Here is a 27,347-nt window from a genome sequence, read left to right as displayed (position 1 = left end):
GGACCAACACCCCTTTCACTCTGTCCCGTGGGCTCTCCTGTCAGCCCTGAGAACAGCGGGTGTTGTCCGATGGGCTCAGCCTTCCCTGAGATGCTCCCTGAACCCCGTCCTTTCCCTCTGAGCTTGGTTTCCCCTTGACTGGGGGTCCTGAGACCCCAGGCTGCCCTCTGGTTTTCACTTGGTCTGCACAGGCCCCGGGGAAGTTTGAAAAGCTGACAAACAGCATTGAGCCTCTTGCTGGTAGGATGAAGAAGACAGTCCTGGGTTACCAGGTTATTCTCTGCCACAATATGCTTTGAAGACAAAAGTTTTAAGAGAACAAATTCTTGAGCATAACAAATGCCTCCTGAACCCAACAATTTGGAATTTTATAGAAGATCACAAAAGATCCTTCTGGTATGAAAAAAACACCAGTTTTTTCGCTTAATGCGAGAGGTCTGAGGCTTTCTTCTGAGTTGAAGCACTGTGCTAAGCTTTCTTCTTAATTTTGTTTTATTTGTGAAAAATGCATGTAATGAATACTGCATAGTTAAGAACATGATTATTTTTCTTTTTTCAATCATTTTATTGGGGGCTCATACAACTCTTATAACAACCCATACATACATCCATTATGTCAAGCACTTTTGTACATTTGTTGCCCTCATCATTCTCAAAACACCTGCTTTCTACTTGAGCCCTTGGTATCAGGTCCTCGTTTTCCCCTCCCTCCCCGCTCTCCCTTCCCCCTGAGCCCTTGATAATTTATCAATTATGATTATTATTTTGTCACCTCTTCTTACTTTTCATTTCTTTGGCCTGTTGTTGGACAAAGATGGGGCTTTCTTCTCCCTCTAGAGCGCAGTCTCCGAGCGTCCAGGGCCAGTTCTACCCTCTCCTGCAGGGTCACTGCACCTTGGCATCGACTCGATGGCCATGAATGCAGTTTTGTTTGATCGGGCAGCAGGTACATGGCATTACATTATTATTTTATTTTTAATTTTTAGTTGTTAATATGAGAACAACTTTGCTTCTTTTGAATTGGACAGCCAAGAAGCCAGTGAGCTCAACTGACAAGGTGACTTATTATTTTCTACTTTTTAAAAAACATTTTATTAGGGGCTCATACAACTCTTATCACAATCCATCCATACATCAATTGTATAAAGCACATCTGTACATTCATTGCCCTCATCGTTTTCAAAGCATTTGCTCTCCACTTAAGCCCTTTGCATCAGGTTCTCTTTTTTCCCCTCCCTCCCCGCTACCCCTCCCTCATGAGCCCTTGACAATTTATACATTATTTTGTCATATCTTGCCCTATCTGGTGTCTCCCTTCACCCCCTTCTCTGTTGTCCGTCCCCCAGGGAGGAGGTCACATGTAGATCCTTGTAATTGGTTCCCCCTTTCCAACCCGCTCACCCTCTACTCTCCCAGTATCGCCCCTCACACCCCTGGTCCTGAAGGTATCATCCACCCTGGATTCCCTTTGCCTCCAGCTCCCATATGCACCAGTGTACAACCTCTGCTCTATCCAGACTTGCAAGGTAGAACTCGGATCATGGTAGTTGGGGGCGGGGGGGCGGGGGAAGGAAGCATTTAGGAACCAGAGGAAAGCTGTATTCTTCATTGGTGCTACATCGCACCCTGACTGACTCATCTCCTCCCCTAGACCCCTCTGTGAGGGGATCTCCAGTGGCCGACAAATGGGCTTTGGGTCTCCACTCTGTACTTCCCCCTTCATTCACTATGGTAAGATTTTTTTTTATGATGATGATGATGATGCCTTATACCTGATCCCTTCAACACCCCGTGATCGCACAGGCTGGTGTGATTCTTCCATGTGGGCTTTGTTGCTTCTGAGCTAGATGGCCGCTTGTTCACCTTCAAGCCTTTAAGACCCCAAACACTATCTCTTTTGATAGCCGGGCACCATCAGCTTTCTTCACCACATTTGCTGTTCACCCGCTTTGGCTTCAGCAGTTGTGTCAGGAGGGTGAGCATCATAGAATGCCAATTTAATAGAAGAAAGTATTCATGCATTGAGAGAGTGCTTGAGTAGAGGCCCAAGGTCCTTCTGCCACCTTAATACTAAACCTATAAATATAGACACATAGATCTTTCCCCATCTTCATATATATATTTGCATGTACATGTCTTTGTCTAGACCTCCATAAATTCCCTTTGACTCCTAGCTCTTTCCTCCATCTCCCTTGACTTTCCTCCTGCCCCACTATCATGCTCCATCCCCACCTGGATTTCAGCTATACCTCTTCTTTACACAACCTTACCCTTGATCATTCCCCACCAGGCCTGCCACTGCCCCCTCACCACCAATTTGGAACCCATGTTGTTCCCTTGTCCCTGGGTTAGTTAACACCACTTCTTTACCCCCCACCTCCCTCTATCCCAAGTCCCCCCGAACTGTGGGTCCCGTTGTTTTTCCTCCAGATAGTTCATCCAGCCTGTCTTATTCAGACAGACCTGTGGAGACAATAGCATGCACAGAAACAAGACAGAGGAACACAAAGCAACAGTATACAACAAAACAACAACAAAAAACACTGACAGAGAACAAAACAAAACACATCAAGAAAGAAAAGCTTGTAGTTAGTTCAAGGATCATTTGTTGGCCTTTAGGAGTGTTCTCCAGTACAGTCTGTTGGGGCACCACGCCCTGGCCCCAAAGTCCACTTTCAGCATTCCCTGGGGACCTTGCCGCTCCATTCCATTGCTGTTCTGCTGCTGCACTCCCCCAGTGCTTTGCCTCGATGACAACGTGACTTTTACTCAGAAGTTTAATTCGGATGTTTTAAAAAAGCCTGATCAAAAATTATATATAAATAATTTAAAAATTTTAAAAGCCTGATCATTTGATGTATAGAGTGCCATGGAAAGATTATTTTGTTGTTGTTGTTGCAAATTATTATGCAGGATAAAGCCTTCTTTGAAAAATAAAATTAAAAACATAAAAATAAAAAAGAAAATAAATAAATCATAAAAGTAAATAAAATAAAATAAATCATTATATTTAGAGGTACTCCTGTGTTTTTAATTGATCTCATTTTTTAAGAAGTCATTTAATGGGGGCTCATAGAGCTCTTAACACAATCTATACATGCATCCATTGTGTCAAGCACATTTGGACATATGTTGCCATCATCATTTTAAAAACATTTTCTTTTTATTTGAGCCCTTGGTATCAGGTTATTTCCCCCCCTCCCCCATCCCCCCCTCATGAACCCTTGATAATTTATAAAAATTTTTTTTCTTACACTGACCGATGTCTCCCTTCACGTACTTTTCTGTTGTCCGTCCCCCTGAGAGGGAGTTATATGTAAATCAATATGATTTCATTCCCTTGATTTCATTTTCTCACACCTTATTGGCACATATATCAGTTCGATAGTTCACCCAGAGCAGGAGGAGGTGTACGGTCATTAGCACAATCGAATTTAGCACATTTTATTCTTCCCCATACTCACTGGTCTCCATGTCATTTTATCTTTCAATTTTGACAAAAATCTACACAGCAAAACATTCTCCAAGTTGGAACCGATTATAAGGATCTACGTGTGACCTCCTCCCTGGGGGATGGACAACAGAAAAAGGGTGAAGGGAGACATGGGACAGAGCAAGATAGGACAAAATAATAGTTTATAAATGATCAAGGTCTCATGAGGGAGGGGGCAGCGGGGAGGGAGGGGAATAAAGATTTAAAAAAACATTCTCCAAGTCAACGGCTTCTACACATATCATTCTGGGCCATTGATTACACTCTCCGTGCTGCCCAGCCATTGGTGAGATCCCGCTCCACCCGTTCCACGGCCGTGAAAACAAACTCTGTGCCTCTCAGTGAAGCTCTTCCTCCTGCACCCACGGGACCATTGGTCAAGCCGGTTCCTTTGCCTTTTCTTGATATCCTATTCACACTGCACACACTTCCACAGCTAAACCGCTTCTACAAAGAGATGTCCACACCCATCATCATCAGCTTTAACGCTCTCCCCTGCCCCCGCTTCCACTACTGATCACTGCCCAATTTCCGCCCCTGCCTTCGCCCCTCCAGGTTTTCCAATAAACCTTCGCCTCAGTTATTATCTCTATGTGAAATGACTTCCTTTGGCTTTGCCTTACTTTGCTAATGAGGCCTATTAAGCTCTGTGCTTTGAAAGGTCTTCTTCTTCCTATCATTGCTGCTATAAGTTACTTACGGCCCTTTTAGGAGCCCGGTGGCTTAGTGCTTACACATTGGACTCCTAGTGAGAAGGCCAGCCGTTCAAAGCCACCAGTTTCTCCTGGGAGAAGGACGAGGCTTTCTGCTCCGTGAAGAGTTACAGTCTCAGAAACTCACAGGGGCTGTTCTACCCTGTCCTATAGGGTCACTGTGAGTCGATGGCAATGTTTTGCTTGTTTTTTCCAAATGGCCCTATTAAGCACTGTCACCTCCGCTGGGAAGAACTAGGTGCCGTCCTGTGTGCGGCCATGGCTGGCTGAGAGGCTGTCTCTGGCCCAGCAGCAAAGTGCTCCCTTGTCTTTGGGAGCAGAGCTGTTTCCCAGGGGAATGCCTCCCCAGGGCGGATCCTTGGTGGAAGAATTCCAGAAGTGGCACCCTTTGAGCCCTTCTGCTCAGGACCAGTCATCGTCCCCGGCGAGGGGCAGCAGTGGACTTTGCACTTGGGGCCACTCAGCCGGTGGCCAGAGCACTAGACAGCTGATCGTTAGGCCGAGGACCAAGATCACACGAGGAGGGACAAGACTCGTTGAACTTTGTTTATTGCTTTTCACTGTGTTTGCTATCATGTTCCTGCTGCACGTCTTTAAGGTCTGTGAATTTACAACTGTGCCTGGGGATGCTCTCACTGCCACCGAGTGGATTCCGACTGGAAGCTAACCCGACAGAGCAGCTGAGAGCCGCTCCTGTGGGTTTCAGAGACGGCAAGCTTCATGGGCGTAGAAAGCCCGCCTTCCTCCTCCGGGGGCTGCTGGTGGTTTGGAACTGCTAACCTTGGCGCTAGCCACCCTGTCAGCACTTGTTTTACATGTGTGCTTGGGCAGATCTGTGCCCGACTCGTTTTAAATGAGAGGCTCATGGTCCTGTAACAAGTGATTGTACTTAATGGAGTTAGAAAACTCCCCCTGGAAAGTCCAGCTAGCCTTTCTTTTTTCAGCGGAACACTGCTTCTATGTAACTCGCTACTTTGCTCAGAAGCAGAGGGGTTGGAGGAAATGTCATCTAAAAGGGACAGATAGCTCTGAGTGTGACGATGCAAAGCCAGTCATCCAGCAAAGACCTCCTGAGCCTGAGCTAAGACGTACTGTCCTCCCTGCTGGCGCATGGTCAAGGTCGTTTCCTGAGGTTGCCACGAAACCGGTGGTGGTCAGGTGCTGTCGAGGAGGGTCTGACTTGCACTGACCGTAAGCACACACGACACAATGCGGTCCCCACCAGGTTGTTGTCTGGGCCCATGGTGCAGCCAGTGTCCGTCCATCTTGTCAAGGGCCTTCCTCCTCTCGCTGCCCCTCCCCCTTACCCGGCATGATGACGGGTCCTTCTCCAGGGACTGATCTCTCCTGATCCCGAGTCCAAAGTACGCGAGATAAAGCCTCCTCACTCTGGCCTCTAAGGAGCACTCTGGGTTGAAACTTGAGTTAATGTGAAACATCTATACGGGATTCCGCAAAGGACACATTCCAAAGCCCGCGGTATCTGTTCTGAGCCTTGCGATTCCGAACAAGAAGCCACAGAGTCAGCCTGCTCTGCCCTGCCGGGGTCTCCTCGCTGGTACACCTTCTGCATAGCCGCTGCTCTCTCACTCTGCTTCCCGGTGAAAAACCTGCATTTCAGGTGACACACTGGGGTCTGAGTGTGTGGGTTCATTATAGCATCCCCAGTCCCATCTGCAGGACTGACCCTGGGCAAGAGAAGGTGCGCCCTCCCCTGGTCACCTGTGGAGGCCTGGAAGCCACGGAATCAGCTCCACGGCCAGGAGACCCCACTGCCCTCAAACTGGTCCCCCGCTCAGAGTGGGCCTGGAGACTGATGGGGCTGACACAGAGGCCAAGACTTGGTGTCCGGTTTTGAAAAGCACTTTTTGAGAGTGACCAAGACAAGAGCCCCTTTCAGTGTCCCTCATTCCTCTGGGGTCTCAGGACGTCACTGGAGTGCCGAGACCACTTCCAACCATGGGCCTCGACAAAGTCAGCGCACGGAGGAGGAGCATTCAAAGGAGGCTCCACCGAGGGAGTCTCTCCCATGAACCCTTTGGAATTATTGGCCTGATATCATTATTGATCATTGTAGCAGCTCTCTGGTTCCTGATAATCTTGCTCACATCCCCTTTTAGGAAACAACTGATGTCAACTGAGGAATATTCCCCAGAAGTTGAGGTTACTCCCCTTCCTATGGCTTTGAAAGATCCATGTCCTGACTGCGTACAAAGTGTATTGTTTAATAACACTAGAAACTGGAAGCCAGAAATCCCCCTTAAGGAATTTATGTTAGATCTTGAGCAGGCTGAGCTATTGCAACCGAAACCCACGGAAATCTCAGAGGCTCGTTTGGAAGCTTTTGTGCAAGACTCTAAACAAGGTTATCATCCTCTTCTTTCCCCCCTGCTTATATTGGTTACTGCATAGGGGGTAGAATATGCTAACCCCCTCCAGGAAATAACCCAAAGAGAAACAGAGTTCCTAGTCCTGATTTACCTTATACAGGGGCTTGTAATGAAAATGGCATAAGAATAGTTAACAAAGAAGGTGTACAAGTTCCTTTTAGTAGTTTAAGTTTTACGGAAAGGTTAGCAAGTGGAGGGCCCCCGTGGTGTTTGAAGTCCACTGACGCAAAGCTACCTATTGTGAGGCAACTCGTGCCTTGGTACAGAAAGACTTTGGGGAGTTTAATTTATGTGAACTTAGTGGGAAAGTCAGAACAAGAAATGAAAACCCTAGAGGAGCAGCCTAAGAAAGAACAGCCAGCACCTCTCAAGTAATTTTTGATAATTAATGCATTCATGCTTTATGATTTCATAGTTAGAACAATGCGCCCTCGTTGCATGAAGTGTGCTCGGTTATTGTTAGAAGGTTTATGTCCATCACCCTTGTGGTTGAGAAAGTTTTAGTTTCAAGATGTAATAATTTTTAACCAAGAATCATGCTGTGATTGATGTAACTTGTCACGGTCTTGTGGCCTGAGGATTTCCTGATGTGTGACCTCAGGCCATAAGCTTTAAGCCAAGAGAAAGAATGTATAAACTGAAGCTATGCATGAATAAAATTGGAACAGTCACCGCAACCTTTGAGTCGTGTGGTTCTGTCTCCCACTCGCCGACACCGTGACCCACCTTGAGGGACCAGGACCTTGCTGCAGCTGGAGAAGCTCTGCGGGTTGGGGGTTTTAGAAGGTAAGGAGACAGACCAGGCAGCAGGGCCCTGGAAGTGACAGTGGGTACGTCCGGCGCCCCACACTCAAGGGGGACATGATTCGATCCTGGTTCTCCCTATCTAAGGAGTGAGTGCCCTGGTGGCGCATTGGTTATGCATTGGCCTGCTAACCTCAAGGTCAGCTGTTCAAAACCACCAGCCCCTCCTTGGGAGAAAGACAAGGCTTTCTGTGCCTGCAGAGAGTTTCAGTCTCAGAACCCCACAGGGGCAGTGCTCCCATGGCCTACAGAGTCCCGATGAGTTGTCACCGACTCGATGGCAGTGAGTCTGGGCTTGCTGTTGGAGTTCTCCCTATGGGCTGCATTGTCTCAGGGGAGAGGGCCACGTGAGCAGTTGGGGGGACCCATCATGCTAAGCTTAACACAGGCATGCAGCCTGAGGCCACACAGCAGGACGGGAGTGGAGCCCTGGGTTCCGAGACCCAAGAACAGCTTCAGGCCTGGTTTCCCGAGGATACCGTCCAGGCACCATCGAGGACACTGTCGGTGTGGGGAAAGGAGGCCGTGAAGACACTGCCGCCCCGGAGGCAGGAGCCTAGTCGCCTCAGACTCACACACAGTAGGTCAAACGGATCCCTGGGGTCCAGTGGGTATGCTTTCTGCTGCTACCCACATGGTCGGCGGTTCAAAACAACCAGCTGCTCCACGGGGTAAGGGCAGGACTGTACTCTGTCAGAATGACAGTCTCCGGGGAGGAAGGGGGGAAATGAGGAGCTCAAGCAGAAAGCACATGTTTTGAGAATGATGATGGCAACCAATGTACAAATGTGTTTGACACAGGGATGTATGTATGGATTGTGATGAGAATTGTACGAGCCCCCAAGAAAATGGTTCCAGGGGGAACAAAAAGAATGACAGTCTCAGGAGCCCACAGTTGTGATTTCTAGATTGTGCAGAGTACCTGGACAGGGGAACTTCAGCAAAGTCAAAGGGGTGCCTCCGTCTTCCTGGATGGATCATCAGTGATCCAGAAGCAGGGCAGACGTTCCCGCAGCTGCCTGGTGTTGCCTGGCCAGGGCAGCCCTGGCATTCAAGAAGAGGTTGCAGAGGGGAGGGTGCTTAGAGATGCTGCCCACCTCACAGTGAAGCACCAAAGCTCACGAAGACTGAGCCCTGGAGACCGTGGCCGGCCAAGAACCCTGCAGGATGAGGAGGAAAATCCGCACTCTCTGAAGTGGTTCATGCCCTTGAGCTCACCTCTGCAGCCCCTGTGAGCTGGGAAGTAGGAGGGAGCAGACCTTCTCCTAGCCCTTTGGGTCTGCCCAGGTGCCCGGGGAATCTGCAGTGCAATTGAAACTGGAGGGGCCGTAGCTGACTGTGGGGTATGAAAAGATTTCTGCCCAGCTTATCTCCCCCAAATATATGCCAAACCTAAGACCCGGCTTGCTACGCATGGTAAAAGACTGTACACTTGGAGGTGAACACAAGCAGGTCAGAGGTTATTTTCCCTAAGGGTTATCAGCCATCTAGAGCAATTAGACTGTATAGTCTGTCCCACCCTAAGTAGGGCCCACTCCCTTCTGATACTGATAGTAGATTGTTTCCCTGAAGGAGAGTCCAGGGAGGTCAAGCCCACTCAAGGGCGACCAAGGTTAGGCCGCCATCTTGAGTCCAGGGTCAGCCCATCTTGTCATATGTGTACCCCTAATCCCTCCCCTTCCTATTACGTACACACCCGCCTCACCCATCCCCTTCCTGTGATGTATGTGGGTCCCTGTAATCACGCCCCTCAGTAGATGCAGTCTTTGGTCAGAAAGAAAAGAGCAGACCTTCCCCCAACCCCTCTCTGGGCCGACCTGGCTGCTGAGATCATGGCCATCCCGGAAGTGAGCGCGCTACTATGAAATGTGTCTGGCTCCTTTATTTCTCTCTCCTATCTTTCATGACTTTACGGTGATCTTTATAGATTATAACCATACAATTGCTCCTACGGACCCCCGTGGATGTTAGACGTAGGCTTACTCTAACGGCTGACCTCCTTTGGCTCCCCCCTCCCCTGGCCATGAGATGGGGGTCATCCTTACAGTGGGGGGAGGGCTGTGGTCATAGAAACGGACCAATCCCCTCTCTTGGTGTTACACACTCGTTGGCTAGTCCCACCCAATCATTGCCTTCGAGGTGTGGTGCTGGTGAAAAACAGTGGACTGGACCATCCAAAGAGCCAAAAAAATCTGTCTTGGAAGAAGTACAGCCAGAATGCCCCTTAAAATAAAGGAAAACCCAGGGATAAGGGAACAGCAAGTGATCTAAAGCCGATGGCGAGGAGGGCATAGGATGCCTGGTAGAGCTTGATCAAGGGCAATGTAACCGAGAGGAATTACTGAAAGGTGGACGAAGGCCAAACATGATAGTGGGACAAGGGGAAAGTAAAAGGAAACAGAGGAAAGAACTAGGAGGCAAAGGACATTTATAGAGGTTTACATACAGGCATGTACATATGTAAATATGTTTATATATAACAATAAGGAAATTGGTCTATGTACATATATTTATATGTGAAGTATTAACGCAGCAGATGCACATTGAGCCTCTACTGCAGTTCTCCCTCAAAGCAAGAACACTTTGTTCTAATAACCTGGCATTCCGTGATGCTCACCTTCCCGACAGGATCGCTGAAGATGAAATGGGTGCACAAGAAAATGTGGTGAAGACAGCTGATGGTGCCCAGCTATCAAAAGATATAGCATCTGGGGTCTTAAAGGCTTGAAGGTAAACAAGCAGCCATCGAGCTGAGAAGCAGCAAAGTCCACATGGAAGAGGCACACCAGCCTGTGTGATCATGAGGTATGGATTGGATCAGGTATGAGGCATAAAAGATCCAGAACAAAAATTCATATCAATGTGAATGAAAGGGAGTGTGGAGTGGAGCCCCAAAGCCTATCTGTAGACAATTGGACATCCCCTCACAGAAGGGTCACAAGGAAGAGACGAGCCAGTCAGGGTGCAGTATAGCACTGATGAAACATACAACTTTCCTCTAGTTCTTTAATGCTTCCTCCCCCCAGTATCATGACCCCAATTCTACCTCACAATTCCGGCTAGACCACAGCATGTACACTGGCACAGACAAGAGCAGGAAACACAAGGAATCCAGGCCAGATAAACCCCTCAGGACCAATAATGAGAGTAGTGATGCCAGGAGGGTAAGGGGAAGGTCGGGGGGGAAAGGGGAAATGGATCACAATGATTTACACAAAACCCCCTCCCAGGGGAACAGACAAAAGAAAAATGGGTGAAGGGAGACATTTTGATCAGTTGGTTGGTTGGTTGGTCGGTCGGTCGATTGGTTGGTATAAGACATGAAAAAAATTTTTTACAAATTATCAAGGGTTTCACTACCATGACCCCAATGCTGCTTCCCAGTTCAGACTGGACCGGAACGTGTGCACGGGTACAGAAAGGGCTGGGAGCTCACGACACACAGAATCCAGAAACAGGAGTGGGAACAGTGATCCCAGAAGGGCAGGGGGAAGAGGGGGAGATGAAGGAGAAAGGGGGAGCCTATCACAATGACTGACACATAACCATACACCCCTCTACGGGGGGGGGGAGAGAACAGGAAACATGGGGGAAGGGAGACATCGGTCAGTGTGACAGATGAAAATAATGCCAATGTACAGTCTATCAGGGGTTTCAAGGGTGGGAGGGAAGAGGCGGGGACACTAGCTGGTCCCGAAGGCTCCACAGAAAGTAACTGTCTAGAAGAGAATGAGGGCCACATACCTACAAACATGCCTGATTCAACTGATGTGTGCATTGTGATAAGAGTTGTGCAGAAAAAAAGTTGTATGAGCCCCCAATAAAACGATTTTTAAAATAAATTATCAGAGAGGAGGGAAGGTTGGGGAGGGAGGGGAAAAATGAGGAGCTGATACCAGGGGCTCAAGTGGAAAGCAAATGTTTTGAGAATGATGATGGCAACAAATGTGCTTGACACAATGGATGGATGGATGGATTGTGATAAGAGCTGCATGAGTTCTCAATAAAGTGATTTTTTTTAAAAAGCAAGGATGATCATGAAAATAATAATAATTAACAATTTTTTAGAAAAAGCAAGGATGGCAAGACTTCCCCTTATGTACTTTAGCCATGTGTCAGGAGAGACCAGTGCCTATAGAGCAGCGGTTCTCAACCTCCCTCATGCCGTGACCCTTTGTGGTGACCCCAACGATAAAATCACTTTCGTTGCTACTTCATCACTGTCATTTTGCTACTGTGATGAATTGGGCGACCCCTGTGAAAGGGTGGTTCGGCCCCCCAAAGGGTCGCGACCCACAGGCTGAGAACCGCTGCTGTAGAAGGCCATCACGCTTGGTACATACTGCAGACAATTCCTCACCCAGATGGACTGACACAGAGGCTGCAGTGTGGACTCAGACATAATGACAGGTCTTGTTTGTTCTTCCACAGGAGCACAGGTTTGAGGATGGCACAGGACAGACAGGACAGTACTAGTACTTCTTTCCCTGGGGCACAGGCTCGCTACGCACCAGCCCCACGGCCGTAAGTCATGTGGGACTTACAGAGACCATCTGAAGAGATTTCCGCGCACCCCACGGAGCCCTGGCGGCAGCCATCGCCTCATAGGGTCCAGAGGGGAGCCTGGACTTCCTGAGATCAAGGCTGAGCACAGGAGGCGCCAGTGGTGTCTGCTGCCTCTCTGGTGCATGTCCTGGGCCCACGGAACAATGAAGGCCGTCACGGACATTGCCACAAATCCTCTGAATGCCACCTCTTGGGTGTTAGATGTCATTACCTAAGGGTAGGTCAAGTCAGGGAAGCCCTTCTAGAAAGCTGAACTCCCTAGACCAGCTGTTACTAAAACATAACCATGGTGACCAGAAATCCAAGGGAACTTATTGCTTCACCCGCTCAGACAATTCCCAAGCCATGTAGCAAAAGGCCCGGTAGCCCCTGAGGAAGCCAAGAAAGCCATGAAGGAGGTGGCTGTGGCATTCGGGCCCCTCCCACGGCTCTCAGGCTTCTCACCACATTGCTCTCTGAGGGAAGGCGCTTTCGCAGGGCCGAAGCCTCCCGGTCAGTCCTGTACCCAGTGTGCCCTCCACCCTGAGCTCGGCCTCAGGCCCACAGGCTGACAGGTAACAGAAGCTTGAAGGCAAAACCATGGGTCTTGACATGGAGTCGTCCTCTACACTGCAGGCTGCAGTCCTTGACCTTCATCAGCACGTGCCTCGGGTCCTCCTCACTTTCAACACGCAAGGCTGTGTCATCTGCACATCGCAGGTCCTTCGGCAGCCTTTCTCCAACACTGATGCTACCTTCTTCTTCAGCTAACCCAGCTTCTCTGATCATCTGCTCAGCGTACACACACAACGCTGATGCACGCCTATCCTGGTTTTAAGCCAAGTAGTAATCGCTGGGCCTGTTCACACAATTTCCTCTTGATCCGTGTCCAGTTTCGGCATGAATACGGTGAAATATTCTGGAATTCCCATTGGTCTCAAGGCGATTCATAGTGTGTGTTTTTAATTATCTACACAGTTGAATCCATTTTCATAATCAATGAAACACAAGTAAGCCTTTTTCCTGAAATTCTGTTTTCAGCCAAGATCCATCTGAGGTCAGCAATGCTGTCCCTTGTTCCACGTCCTTTACGGAATGCACCTGAGCCTCTGCAGCTGCCCGTCACTGGACTGCTGCGACCGCTTGTCGAATGGTCTTCAGTAAAGTTTTACGTCCATGTGATGCCAGTGGCATTGTTTCATAGTTTTCACGTTCTGTTGGGTCACTGTTCTTTGGAATGGGTACAGATAGGAAACTCTTTTCTCCCAGATTTCCTGGCATGGAGGAATGGGGGCTTCCAGTGCTTCATGGGCTTGCTGAAATATTTCCGTGGGCATTCCACCCATTCCTGGGTCCTTGTTTTTTTTTTTCTTTCTTTTTACAGTGATGGATCCTTGTTTTTGTTTGCTTGTTTTTATCTTGTTTTTGACGAATGCTTTATGCAGCTCGCCTGTCTTCCTTTATTATCAGTGGTTCTTGCTCATGCGCTGCCTCCCCACATGGCGGGCTGCCGACTAGTTCTTTCTGGTACCGTGACTCGGTGCACTCTTCCGTCTTCTCTTGATGCTTCCTGCAGTATTCAATAGTTTGCACACAGGCTGCCACCACTGCAGCCCGAGGCTTGTATTCTTTCTCTTTAGTTCTTTCAGAGTAAGATCTGCTGAGCATGTTTGTCCTTTTTGGTTTTCTAACTCCAGGTCTTTGCATAGTTCATTATTGTGATAGGTATGTTTGTTGTGCCAAACTGGCTGATAAACACATGCGAGATTCATTCAAGGGTGGAGAGATAAATGGCTTGGTGAGCCTCGCCTTTCTAGTTCTCGGGTTTCTTGCTCTCTGATGGTCGGACCAGGGTGTAGCTGCCTTAGCCAGTTCCCTGCTTCAGCTGGCAAGGCTCACATCCCTCAGGAGAAGCCGCATGGACCTACCCTGGGTGCTGGAGAGGCCTCGTGGAGACCCCTGTCAACACTGAGCTGCTTACACCGACACTGGATTAAAAGACTAGAGTCTCAGCCCGAAGGATGGGGGGACTGTCTGTACATAGGTGCCCAGAGGGGAGCCAGTCTGAGAGACACCACTTATTGTCACAGGGAGGCTGAAGAGAAAGTTCCCTGAAGCCACTAACACGCAGAGGGACTTTGGGAGTGCATGCTTCCAGGGCCAAACCCAAACAACACACTCATAGTGCAGAACTGCCTCTTCGTGGGAGCAGAAAGCCTCATCTTTCTCCCACGGAGCACCTGTTGGTTTCCAACTGCGGACCTTGCAGTAGCAGCCCACCGTGTAACCGCCACGCCACGGAAAGGAGTAGCAATTCCAGGTTGAACCTAAGGGCAGGGACAGGGGCCTGAGACATCCGCCCTGGGAGGCGTCCCTGTGTCCCTGCACCGTGGCCGTCTGCTCACAGGCCGATGGTGTCGTGGGAAGCACAGCGAACGCGGACCTGGACCCCAACTGGCCTCGGAGCCGCCAAGGCGCAGGCAGAGGTCGGCGCAGCGGGAGGGATGCGCATGCGCTCTGAGCAGCTCACGACCGAGCGCCACGTGACCCGGGTCCACCCGGTCGCGCGCGCGCCCGGGCCACGCGTGCCCTGCCCCGTCCCGCGCACGTCGCGCACGCGCACGCGCCGCCGAGCCACTCCGCCCCGCGCACGCGCACGCCCGCCGCCCTGCCCAGCCCCGCGCCCCGAGCCATGGCGTCCGAGCGGCTCCCGAGCCGGCCCGCCTGCTTGGTGGTGGCCAGCGGCGCGGCCGAAGGTGAGGCTTGGGCTCGGACGTGGGGCCGGCGGTGGCCGCGCTTCGCCCGGGGCGGGGCCTGACTCGGCTGACACTCCACGGGCCGGGGACCTCTCTGGGTCCTCGCGGGGCGCGGGCGTGGGCGCTGCCGGCCCGTCTCGGGGACCTGCTTGGGAGGACCACCCGCTCCTGGGCGGTCGCGGGGACAGTTGACCGCAGCTCGAGGCTCGGGGTTGGGGGCGCAGCCAGCAGCCGGGGTTGCCATTCGGCCTCGGATGATACCCCCAGGGCCAGTGCTGGCCGCGTCCACCTCTGTGCGGGGAGCCTGGCCCTGACCCGAACCACATCGGGGACAGTGTCAGGGTGGGTGCGCCCAGGAGGGTGGGCGTCCGGGTGTCAAGCTGGGGCAGCTGCTTCTGGTGGAGTGCGTCCGGGCCGTGCACCCCTTGGGTGGTAGACCAGGAGGCCAAGTCTTGGCCAGGCTGTCACTAGGAAGTGGGGACCTGGGTGGGCAGGGGTTTACAGTGTATGCACTGTTGCACCACACACACACGCACCACACACAACCCCTTCTAGGGTGGAGGGGGCGCTACCTCAGCTCCCCACTGGCACCAGAGAGTCCCAGCAGAGCCCTGGAGATCGGGTACTGCAGAGATCTCCTGGAGATGGGACTGAAGGAAGGTTGGCAGTCCGAGTGAGAGTGCTGGGTCCAGGGGTGGGGATGTCGGGGATATGACCCTGCTGTGAACAAGCCCCCACATGGGCTGGACGCTGCACCCACCATGGAAGGAGTCCTGACCTTCCAGAGGCTCTGGGAGTACCTTCCAGAGCCCAGATGGCAGGGTGGTTAGGACAGATGGATAGGAAGTCCCTGGGGCAGGACAGAATGAAGGGTCTCCTCTTTGAAGAGAGGGAGTCTTAGTTGTCCCCATCACTGAGAGGGGGTGACCCAGGTCACACCCCCCGCTGACATGGGTTTGCTCCAGATGGGCACTTACAGCTCATCTCCACCCACCCCCGGTTCCCAGTTGATGGTCAGGGAGTTAGGGACAGAAGTAAGGGCTGGCCGGAACCAGGGGGTCCATTCCAAAAGACCTCTCATGGCGTGAGGTGTGGGGCGAGCTGGGTGGTATCCCAAGGGTCCTCCTGCTTCTGTGACATCCCACAGCCTTCAAGCCTTGACCTCCTGCTACCAGTCACTGCCCCTGCTTCCTGGGCCTCAGGGGCCTCTGGAGCAGGCCTTGTGGGTGGGTGGGGGTCAGGGTGGAGTATGGAGCTCAGTGCCACGGCCGCCCTTGTCCTTTTACAGGTGTGTCCGCCTCATCTTTCCTCCACTGTTTCTCGCTGGCCAGTGCAGCCTTCAATTTGCAGGTTGCCACCCCAGGGGTAAGTTGGGGGCCACCACTGTAGCCAGCCCCACGCTGCTGCCCCTCGTGTGGTCTGGGACTCCCCAATTCTGACCCAGCCCATGGCAGGGCCAACCTTTTGCTGTGGTCAGCACCTATGGATACCCCTGGCAACATGCTGGCCCAGGGGACAGGGCCCCTCCGAGGTAGTCAGCCTAGGGCAGTGGTTCTCAGCCTTCCTCATGCTGAGACCCTTGAATACAGTTCCTCATGGGGTGGTGACCCCCAACCACAAAATGATTTTCGTTGCTACGTCATCACTGTCATTTTGCTCCTGTTATGAATCGGGCGACTCCTGCGAAGGGGTCGTTCAACCCCCAAAGTGGTCGTGGCCCACAGGTTGAGAACTGCTGCTCTAGGGGCTTTGTGTCTGTGTCCACAGGGGAGGGCCATGGACTTTGTGGACATGGACGAGAGCAGTGCCCGCTGGGTCCAGGACTTCCGCCTCCGGTCCTACGCCAGCCCTGCCAAGCTTGAGTCTATCGACGGTGAGTTGTCTACCCCCCTCCCCCCCCAAATCACCTCTACTCACTCTGGGGGAGGCCAGGTATGGCCACTCAGGGCAGCTGGAAGGATGACTTGGGGTCAGGTCATCCAGCCTGAAGGCCCTGAAGGTGGCTGCCCTGTGTGTCTCCCAGGGGCCCGGTACCATGCCCTCCTCATCCCCAGCTGCCCAGGGGCCCTGGCTGACCTGGCCAGCAGCGGGTCCCTGGCCCGTATCCTGCAGCATTTCCGCTCCGAGAGCAGTGAGTGAACCGGGGATGTGGGGAGAAGTGGGTATCTGGGGTCAGGGTGGTAATTGTGGGACTCAGGGGTGGTGGGTCATTTCATGGGGGTTGGTCCCCAGCTACATGGGGCATGGTTGAGCCGGTCACCCTCTTTCACCCTCGCTCCTGTGCCACCCCATGTAAGCATGTGACCCCCCTCAGCGCTGTACCCTCTGATTGTGCCTAGCCTGGTTGCTGTGGGATTGCAGTCTTTGGTTTGGGTCAGGGCCAGTGTCAGAGAGGCCAGCGAGGGGCCGCTGTGTGGGGACTTGGCACGTCTCCGGACGCTGCTCCCAGGAGAACCCCTTTCCCTGAGCAGGGCCTCCTGATAACCACAGAGCAGGACAGGCTAGTGTTGTCCCAGCCCTGGGGCTTGGCCTGAGGCGGCACCCCTGGAGGATGTGAGGGCGGGTGATGGAGCAGGCAGCGTGTGTCCATGGTGGGCGCCAGGGGCAGCTCCGGGCTCAGAGCCCCCTGGAGGCAGGAGGCAGTGTGCCTCTCACCACGGGAGTGCCCTGAGTGTAGAGACAGTGTCTGTGCCGTGGTCTGAGGGCGGGGTGCTCCTTGCTGCACCTACCAGCGTGGCCCTGTGGGGCTGTGACCCTCATGACTCCTTGGTGCCAACACGTGAGAGGACAGCCTGTGGAGGCGACGTTGCAGGCACCTTTCTGGCTGGCCAGGTCGGGGTGAGGGGGGTGTTCCTGAGGACGGTGCAGGGCTGGGAGGCTGCGGGGGGACATCTGGGGCAGCTGGCAGGTCAGCCCTGAGCCCTGTGACCCCTTCAGAGCCCATCTGTGCTGTGGGCCACGGCGTGGCTGCCCTGTGCTGCGCCACCAGCGAGGACGGCGCGTGGGCGTTCCAGAATTACAGCATGACTGGGGTGAGCCCATTGAACCCATGGTGGGTGGGCAGCGGGCGCGGTGGGGTCTGGGACGCCCTCACCATCGACTCTGACTGTCCCCTCTGCTGGGTCACAGCCTCTAAGGACTGGGCCCGCCATGGGGTGTGGGTGGGAGGGGCTGTGGTGGGTCACGTGGTATGGGTGGGAAGTGCTGTGACGACCACGTGGTGTATGGGTAGAGGGCTGTAGAGGGCTGTAGAGGCCTCGTGGGTTGTGGGCAGGGTGCTTGGGGCTGTGCAGCTGTCAGTTGTCCAGGTGGGTTGCCCACTGGGCAGGTGCAGCAGCAGTGCCCACCCCACAGCCCTCAGTGTACGAGCTGGTCCGTGCACCTGGCTTTGCCCGCCTGCCCCTGATCGTGGAGGACTTCGCCAAGGACTCAGGTGCCAGCTTCAGCGGTAAGCCCACAGCCCCAGCTCGTGGTCGTAAGCACTGACCCTCCCATTGGCACTTGGAGTTGGCAGGGCGGGTGGCTGCAGACAGTCCTGGGGGCTACCTGCTTGACCTTTGCCCATGACCCACAGCCAGCGAACCGGGCGCCGTACATGTGGTGCTGGACCGTCACTTGGTCACCGGCCAGAATGTCAACTCCACCGTGGTGGCGGTACAGAACCTGCTCTTCCTCTGCAGCAGCCGCAAGTGAGGGGCTGCGCCCCCCCCCCCAGGAGCCCCGCTCCAGGCTGAGGCCTCCTTGCTCAAAGGAAAGTCAAGGACTGACGGGCACCCACCAAGGCCAGTCAGTGTGATGGGAGCCAGCCAGAGCTGTGGAGACCAGCATGACTGTGCACCTGGTCATTGGGACATGCCCTCGCGGCAATAGTGAGGGGCCACCCTCAGTTCCGGCTGCCTGCCGAGGTCCTTCGTTCTGGTTCAGAGTGGATGGTGGGGGCGATGTGGGGGACTGACCCATGGGCACTGCTGTTGGGCCACAGCACCCTCCAGACTAACCACGGTGGAAGGCATGGGGCCAGCTGGTGGTCCCCTCCAGAGAAGCCTGTCCCCACCCAGCCCTACGTTCTGTCCTTCCTCTCGCTGCCCATGCGCCATTAGCTCAGACCTGCCTGGCCAGGGAGCCCCGGCCTCTCTCCTCTGCGTGCTCTGGCTAGTTCCATGCCAGGTCACCACCATGGTGACAGGCCGTACTCAGAAAAGGTCACATCTCAGGGTGAGCAGTGCTGACCCAGTCTCCGCAGCCCTGCTTCTGGGGGCCAAGGGCTGCCTGGTCTCTTCCTGAGGCCCTGTGGGGCAGCAGCAGCTGGAGTCTGAAGGCGCTGGGGGCAGTTGACAGCTGTTCCCCAGGGCTGATTGAGAAACACCCCTCTATCCAGCCAAGAGGAATAAAGGCCTCCGTGCCACCATGTTGTGGGCAGCATCCCCATATGCCACAAGTGTCCCCCATGCTTTCGTGCTCACAGCAGGGGCAGCTGGTCCCTCCCGGGGGAGGAGGCACTCAGACCACTGTGCTGTGCATGGGAAGCCAAGGTGCCGCCGTTGGAGCAGGGACCCACAAGGTCAGCAGTTTGAGCCCAGCGACAGCCCCAGAAACCCAGGGGCCACCCTGTCCTGCAGGGTCTCTGCCCGCGTTCATTTATTTTCCAAGTGGAGGGAGATGGTGTAGGGTGCACCTGAAGGGTTGGGTTTGTTGGTTGGCCACATCTGTTTCCAGGGTGGGAACACGGAAGGCCAGGAGATGCTGCCTGTGGAGCCCCCCCAAGCTGGGGCTAGACTCTGGCTCCTCATCACCCGCTCACAGCTCAACCTGGGATGTGTCCTCTTGGGCGGAGGCTGCCACCTAGTGGCCAGAGCTGGACAGGGCCATCCCAGCTTGGCCTGGGTGTCCAGCCACCTTGCCTGTGGAGAAGAGCTTAGGCAAGATGGTCAGGACCTGTGACGCTCCACCCACTCTCCATCTTGGTGTGTCACAAGTTCATTGGGCTATTTCCACGTGGACGCTTCCCTGCCCCCTCCCAGCCCTAGCCTTCACCCCTGTGTTTGGCGCGGGGAGGTGTTTGCATAGAACAGACACAGCACAGTAAAGTGGCAACTTTAATTGCACCAGGCAAAATTTTGCATAAAAACCAGAAATCTATGATCTGTCCCCATTCCAATTAGTAGAAAATGCAAGGTTCATCCACGGGTCTTCAACCCTGCGGGTCTGCGCCAGCGCCCAGCGTGGCCTACTTCCCGTTCTCAGTGCTGAACATGCGCTCCTGTAAGGAGAGATGGCGTGAGGGCCGGAGAGACACACGCGCACACACACGCGCGCGCGCGGCCTACTTCCCGTTCTCAGCGCTGAACATGCGCTCCTGTAAGGAGAGAGGTGGCGTGAGGGCCGGAGAGAGACACACATACACACGCGCGCGCAGGCGTATGCATGCAAGCTGAACGTGCAGACATGGGGGAAGACATGCAGACGCAGGCAGACCAGGGCACACACGCGGGCACGCACCGTGAGCACGCACTCCAGCTTCCTGGCATCAGCAGCGAACTTGCGGATGCCATCTGAGAGCTTCTCCACGGCCATCTGGTCCTCGTTGTGCAGCCAGCGGAAGGCCTTCTCGTCCAGGTGCACCTTCTCCAGGTCACTGGTCTGGGCTGGGGGCACACAGGCCTCACTCTCTGCCCCACTCCCGCCCTGCCTGCCCCCCGCGCCTCGGGGGGGGCTCACCAGCCTTGGCTGAGAGCGTGGGTGCCAGCTTGCTGGTGTCCTTGAGCAGCTCGCCGAGCAGCTTGGGCGAGATGGTGAGGAAGTCACAGCCGGCCAGCGCCTTGACCTCACCCGTGTTGCGGAAGGAGGCGCCCATCACGATGGTCTTGTAGCCGAACTTCTTGTAGTAGTTGTAGATCTTGGTGACGCTCCTCACCCCTGCCGGGTGGGTGGAACACAATCAGCCAGGCCCTTGGCTTCTCCTTGGTCCCCCCCTGCGAGGTCCCCCGGGGACAGGCGCACCAGGGTCTTCCAGCGGCTCATAGGACTTCTGGCTCGTGTTGGCCACGTGCCAGTCTAGGATGCGGCCCACGAAGGGGGAGATGAGCGTGACTCCGGCCTCGGCGCAGGCCACGGCCTGGGCGAAGGAGAAGAGCAGCGTCAGGTTGCAATGGACGCCATGCCGCTCCTCCAGCTCCCTGCGGGGATGGGTAGCATCAGGGATGGACTGGGGTAGGGGACTGCCGCCTCCCCAGGGCCCCTGGGGACACTTACTTGCCAGCCTGGATGCCCTCCCACGTGGACGCGAGCTTTATGAGGACCCGCTCCTTGCCAATGCCTGCTTCCTTGTAGAGTTCCATGAGACGCAGGGCCCGCGCCACCATGGCGTCCTTGTCAAAGGAAAGCCTAGCCGGGACGGGCCTGTCAGGGGCAGCACCCCGGGTGCTGCCCTCCCTGACTGCTGCCCAGAGCTCAGCGGCTGCAGTGCACCTGGGGAGCACACTCCCAATAACCCTGCACCCAGGCAGCCCCCCACCCAGAGAGCTCCCCAGTGCAGCGGGAGGACCCCACACCTGGCATCCACTTCCGTCGAGACACGCCCAGGGATCTTCTTCAGGATTTCAGCTCCAAACAGCACGAACAGCTTGTCGATGGCATTTGTGATCTGCTCCTCCTTTGTCCTAACATCCAGGGCGGCAGTGTCAGCCTCGAGGGGCTGTGGGCACCCTGTCCCCCATGCCCCGCACCCACCTGCACTGCTCTCCTAGCCTTCCCCCACCCCGCAGGATGGAGGAGGAGGGGTGCAGGGAGGGCGAGGGCCCCACCGACTGCCTGTCACTGGCACAGGAGGACCCAAGGACAAAGCTATGGGAAGAAGGCTCCCAGGAACCTTCTAGAGGCATGGGGTCTGGTGATGGCTGTGCTAGGCCTCACTAGCCCTGTGCCAACGCAGTGACTGATCGCTGGGCTGCTCACCATAAGGCCAGCGGGAGCCCGTAGGGGGCAGGGATGTCCTACTCTACCCTTCAGGGTGGTGTGCACAGACCCGGCTGGACTGCTGGGGGTTTGGGTGGTTTGTCGAGGCTGCTACCATGAGTGGATGGGTCGGGGCCTGTTGGGGCTCTATGTAGGGCGTGGCATTTAGGGTGATGTACAGGGTGACCCTGACCACCGCCTGGTGCAGGCCCACTGGGGGCAGTGTGGAGCAGCTCCTGGCTGAAGGCCAAGGCTCCTCTCCCTCAGGGCAAGGCTGCCACTCACCCGCCCAGCTTCTTGCCGTAGGCCATGGCCTCCTCCACCAGGCCCTGGTAGGCAGGCATCTGGGCTGCTGCCAGGATCAGGGAGGGGTTGGTGGTAGCATCCTGAGGCTTGTACTCCTCAATGGCTGTGGGGAGGGAGACATGGAGGCAGAACAAGTGAGCAGGGGTGGGGTAGGGGCCCACAAATCACCTCGGCACAGCACCCCCACAATCTCTTGCCTATGGCTAAGGGTCAGCTTGGCCACAGCAGGGACATTCCCAGGTGGCTGTTTTCTTCTCTCCAAACAACTGCGACTTCAGAGACGGCCAAGTGCCACCTGGGGCTCGCCAGCCTGGCACCAGTGACCAAGTGACCAACACTGTCTCCGGCACATAGGACATGCCAGATCACCTGGGGGCCAGCTGGTCCCCTAAGTGTACTACACAAAATTACTATTTTCAAAGCATGCTTTGATGGCAGGGCTGCCTGGCTGGATGACTGATTGGTGGGTGCTGGGAGCAGGGCAGGGTGTGTTGGGTGTGTGTGTCAGGGAGCAAAGCAGGTAGAATGGGTGTGGGTGGTGTCAGAGGGCAGGGTGGGGTGGGTGCGACTCCAGGCAGCCCCAGAGGTGTCTGTGGTGATTGCTGGTCTCCACTGGGTGGTCTTGAGGACAAGTGTCAGGAACTCTGTGGATCCCCCGTGGTGAGGACTCATCCCGGCCCAGGGTCTGTTCATAGTAGCGTCGACGAAGGCCCTGGTCTCCACACTAGCCACCGACGGTGCCACCACAGAGGAGCTGGTGATGGGGTCCTGGGGTTGGGAGGTACTAGTCCCCAACTTCCCATGAGCTTGTCATGACTTCAAAGGAGCAGGCTAAAACACACCAGTCTGGTGTGTTGACAGGTGCACACCTGTCCTGGCACTCAGCTACCACCTGCCGTGCGCCAGCCTGCTGTGCACAGGTACCCCTCAGCCTTTGCCACAGCCAGACGACTGTGGCTTGGGTTGATGTGGGGGCTGCTGACTGCAGGGTCAGCCAACAGGGTTTCGGATCCAGACCCTTTCGCAAATAGGGCTGGGGTTAGGGTTGAGGGGTACGCTGCTGTGTGTGGCTAGTGCAGGGCTAGGCCTGTCTCTGTCTCGACTCCACAGCATTGTTCCCAGGAGAATGACCAGTTTCTGGGGTGTTCTGTGACCCCCCTCACTTGGACAATGGGGCAGGCCCCCCAAAAGAAATAGAGCTACATGAGAAGTCTAAAGATACACTGTCTATGAGAGTACAAGCTTGTTGACATACTTGTTAATAAGATGAGCTTGTTGACATACTCGTTAATAAGAATTAAGCTAGCACCTGGGCCTAGCAGCCTCTCATCAGGAGGGAAGCAGGCCCAAGTGGTGGTCCTGGTGGGGCTCCTTTGCTGTCAGACGGGACACTCTCTCAGGGGCACCGACCCCACCAAGCAGCCCAGGGCTCTGAGAACGCACACAGACAAGGGCTCTGCCAGGACATAAGTCATCAGGCAGGAATGTGTGTGCCCACTTCCCTGCTCCTGGCAAGAGGGTCTGTGCCCCAGGCACCGCGGTAGCTTTTGCCTGGGGGGCTTGTGGCGTGCTCTGTCAAGACCGCTCTGATGCCTGTGGGAGATTAGCAAGACTGGCTGCTCTCAGCCCCAGCTGGCTGCCTCCGCCTATGACAGTCTCTCTGCCAAATATGCTTATTCATTGTCTTCGGCTAGGTAAACAGCCCTCTTATTTGATTACCAAAGAGGAATTAGCGGTTTCCTCAAGTCACCATGAGAAAGCAGAAAAAGGAGGAAGTAGTCCACAGCACCACACCTCTCACCCCTGTGGCATGGTGCCCACAGGGCACTGCCCCCAGTGTCCCGGGAGCTCCCACACCCCCACCTGTTGCCTGACGAGGCTGGGGCAGCTAATGCCACGGTCCCACGTCAAGGATGACAGACTTCTCTGTTTTCCAAGCCCTCTGGAAGGTGCCCTGGTGGACCAGAGGGTGACAACCTGGTCTGTTAACCCCAAGGTCAGCAGTTGGAACCCACCAGCTACTCCTCCAGGGAAAGGTGAGGCTGTCTGCTCCTGTCTACAGTTCTCTCACTGCCATCAAGCCAATGCCGACAGTGACAGGCTCGGAAACAAACACCAGGGCAGTCCTACCCTGCCCTATAGGGTGGCTGGGAGTCAGCGTCAACTCCACGGCAGTGAGTTTGGGTTTAGTCCACCGCACGTGGGATGCCAGCCCCGGGGAAACAGTGCTCAGGACAGTGGTGCCCTTGTGTCCATCTGGATGCAGCCACAAAGGGCCACGACCACCGGGCAACGCGAGGCGCGACCAGTTCCCGCGCACGGAGTGGGGGTCCGGGTTTGGGTCCCGATCTAACCGCCCCTGTCGGCGTCTCCCAGACGCCAGGGCGCAGCTCTAACTTGCCTCTGTTGACGGAACCCCTTCAGGGCAGTGGTTAGGGCTTGAGCTTCGGTTAAGGGTGATGGGAAATGAGCGCAGCCGTGGTGCCGGGCAGTGTCGCTGAACAGTGCACGGCGAGACTGCACAAATGCACACGTTTGTTTCGGGCATTTTCCTCCGATCGGGCGACACTGACCGATGTAACCACCGCGCGGCGACGGAGGCACCGCCACCTGTTAAGAGTCTCATCCTGCCCGGACCTGCAGCGCGCTAGGTTCGCTCGGAAGGACCGCCCGGACGGAAGGTGGCGGGCTGGACTCGGCGCCGCGCCCCGCCCCGCCCCGTCCGCCGCCCTTCGGCCCCGCAGGCGCCCAGAGAGATGGGCTGGGTCCGGAGCGCCCCAAGCCCAGTGCCCGCCGTCCGGCTCCGGAATGCGGCGCCACGCGCTCCCGGACCGATCCCAGGCCCCGACCCCTGGCCCCCGGCCTCTGACCCCAAGTGCGGGCTCGGGGCTCCGCGTGCAGTCCGACCCCGCGCCCTGTCTCACCATTGAAGTCGCCCGTGTCGGCCACCACGGTGGTGTACTGCTTGAGCTGGTCTAGCACGGACTCCATCCTCTGACGCTTCACCGGAGTACTGGACATGGCGAAGCCGAGCGGTGGCGGGAGCAAAATCGAGCAGCCGAACTCCCACAATGCCCCGCGCGGCCTCCTTTCGTAGCCCGCCCCCGCAGTGCCAGCCAATCGGAGAGCGGCGGGGAGGGCCGAGGCCGCAGGACGCCGCAGCTTCCGGAGGTCGAAGCCCCGCCCCCAACCCGTACCACGCCGAGCAGCCCCGCCTCGCCAGGGCTCAGCAGGCCTAAAAGCCCCGCCCTAAGGGCGCAACCCCGCCCCTGAACCCCTTATCAGGCCACGCAGTCCCGCCCCCATCCCTCACCAGTCAGAAGACCCGTGCCCTGGTCCCCCACAAGCCTGCACAGCCCCGCCCTCCAGCTGAACCCTGTGGTGCAGCCCCGCCCCTGCACGCCTCCTCAGGCCATGTAGCTCGGTCCGCTAGCCTTCACTAAGCTGAGAAGCCCCACCCCCCAGGCCTCACTGGGCCACGCAGCCCCGCCCCGGGAGCGCAGCCCTCCACCCTGGCCTCACCCTGCCGCTGTGCCCCGCCTGCCGCTCTCTGCTTCACCAGGCTGCGCAGCCCCGCCCCTCCGGCCTCGCCAGGCGGAGAGGCCCCGCCCCTCCGGCCTCGCCAGGCGGAGAGGCCCCGCCCCTCCGGCCTCGCCAGGCTGCGCAGCCCCGCCCCTCCGGCCTCGCCAGGCGGAGAGGCCCCGCCCCTCCGGCCTCGCCAGGCTGCGCAGCCCCGCCCCTCCGGCCTCGCCAGGCGGAGAGGCCCCGCCCCTCCGGCCTCGCCAGGCTGAGGCCCCGCCCCTCCGGCCTCGCCAGGCTGCGCAGCCGCGCCCCAGGCTCGAATCCTGTCCCAGTGGCTGCTTGGGTCTTGCAGTCCCCCACAATCTCGATGGGGACAGGCGGGCCTGTTGGGACACGACCGGGGGAGGCGGGGCCCCTAACTTCCCTCCTGTGTAAATGCAGCCGGGGTTGCGTGAGCCCCAAGACCTCCGGCCCACGGCAAGTTAGGCCCTAAGCGAGAGTCAAACCCACCAGCCGCTCCTGTGAAGCTGGACAGTCTTGGAAAGCCCGTATCGGGTCGTTGTGGTCAGGACCGTGGATGGCAGTGACAGTGTTTATTGAACGGTGTGTTGCAGTGCCCAGTGCGAGGGCTAGTACTCAAGCAAGCGTCAACACAGGCGTCCTGAGCTCTTTGCAAGATGGCTCCGGGATCAGTCTAATATTTGGGAGGGGATCGCCAGGCCTTTCTTCCTAGTCTACCTTAGTCTGGACACACCGCTGGCACTTTGCACACCCACTGGGAGACAGGTGGTGACCGCGCAGCGGGTGGCAGGAGTGGAGAGTGGAGAAATTAAGGTCTCCCTCCCAGAGGTGGGACTTCCACCAGGCCCCCCCCCCCCCCCCCCCCGCATTCCAAGCCAAGGTTCTGCCAGAGGGGGTTAATTTGCAGAGAGGACTAAGCAACCAAGTGTGGGAGGTGGGTGAAGGGGTGATAAGACAGTCCATCAGGAATGCCTCACATCCACAGGCCTGAAGGAGGGGAGGGGTGGGAGGCAGAGGAGGGTCACCACAGCCTGGCTTGTGGTCATACTCCCCATGTCCTCAGTGGGATGAGCAGTTCATCTGACTGTGCATTGGGGACGTGGAGGAGCTGCGTGTGGCACAGTCCTGGGTCACCAAGGGGGCACCTGTAGTTTTCGCTGAGTCACAGGATTAGTGAACCTGGGATCTTTGTCAGAAACCATTTCCCAGAACCTAAAGGGTGTGGAGTTAACCTGCTGCTGCCTGGATCACAGGTCCTGGTAAAATTCTGCATCGTCAGTGCCATCCCACAGACTCCACTCACCAACCGCCCCTGCCGCCCATGAAGTGTGCCTCTGTCTGGTCAGATTCCAGCTGGACTGCGTGGAGGATAGGGAAGGCTGTGTGCTGGCCCCAGCCCTCACCAGGCTGCCAGACCTTGGGGTGTACCCCTCCCCGAAGCCCCGGCCACACCCTCCAGATCTTCAGATGGGCTTTCAGCTGTCCTGGTGTAGGGGAGGGGCCGCTGAGTGTGAGAGGGGCCGGGAAAGATGAATTGAGTCTGCAGAGGGCACTGCCCAGCTCGCTCTCCCCTTGCCTGGTGGTTAAAGCTCCCCAGCTGGAAATTAGGGTCTCAGGTCTCAGTCTCTCCCACACAGATCCACAATCACATAAGGAGTCAGGCCCTTCCTTGCCTATGACTCTGGGAACTAGCTTCTGGATATCTGTCCCCAATGCGTGGCCCTTCAGAGGAGAATGTGCTATCATTGTTGTCCCTGCAGACTCAGTGACCGGATGTCCACCAGAACGAGCCCCGCCCAGTCCTGCTCCGTCCTCCCTTTGTGAGCCCATGGTTGCAGCCTCA

At 55.8% G+C, this 27,347-nt stretch overlaps 2 protein-coding genes across 4 annotated transcripts; one reads left to right on the top strand and one right to left on the bottom strand.

Moving 5' to 3' along the window:
• The first annotated feature begins 14,606 nt into the window (after nt 1-14,606).
• GATD1 (glutamine amidotransferase class 1 domain containing 1) lies at nt 14,607-19,139 on the top strand. Of its 2 annotated transcripts, XM_075545153.1 has the most exons (7): nt 14,607-14,701; nt 15,990-16,066; nt 16,469-16,574; nt 16,725-16,832; nt 17,639-17,733; nt 18,056-18,149; nt 18,276-19,139. In XM_075545153.1, exons 1-7 carry the CDS (start codon nt 14,638-14,640, stop codon nt 18,392-18,394), a joined length of 663 nt encoding a protein of 220 aa, XP_075401268.1. In that variant the 5' UTR covers nt 14,607-14,637; the 3' UTR covers nt 18,395-19,139. The 2 variants fall into 2 exon arrangements, with proteins under 2 accessions (XP_075401268.1, XP_075401269.1); XM_075545154.1 differs by lacking the exon at nt 16,725-16,832.
• A 644-nt stretch (nt 19,140-19,783) lies between these two features.
• On the bottom strand, nt 19,784-25,044 carry TALDO1 (transaldolase 1). Of its 2 annotated transcripts, none has more exons than XM_075545151.1 (8): nt 24,886-25,044; nt 21,941-22,064; nt 21,253-21,360; nt 20,954-21,085; nt 20,702-20,877; nt 20,420-20,617; nt 20,201-20,346; nt 19,784-19,961 (listed from the first exon to the last, which is right to left on the bottom strand). In XM_075545151.1, exons 1-8 carry the CDS (start codon nt 24,980-24,982, stop codon nt 19,929-19,931), a joined length of 1,014 nt encoding a protein of 337 aa, XP_075401266.1. In that variant the 5' UTR covers nt 24,983-25,044; the 3' UTR covers nt 19,784-19,928. The 2 variants fall into 2 exon arrangements, with proteins under 2 accessions (XP_075401266.1, XP_075401267.1); XM_075545152.1 differs by having other exon boundaries at nt 19,923-20,057.
• Between the last annotated feature and the right edge of the window lie 2,303 nt (nt 25,045-27,347).

Source organism: Tenrec ecaudatus, chromosome 4, assembly GCF_050624435.1.
Source record: "Tenrec ecaudatus isolate mTenEca1 chromosome 4, mTenEca1.hap1, whole genome shotgun sequence".
Taxonomy (NCBI): Eukaryota; Metazoa; Chordata; class Mammalia; order Afrosoricida; family Tenrecidae; genus Tenrec; species Tenrec ecaudatus.
This window is presented reverse-complemented; position numbering and strand designations above follow the sequence as displayed.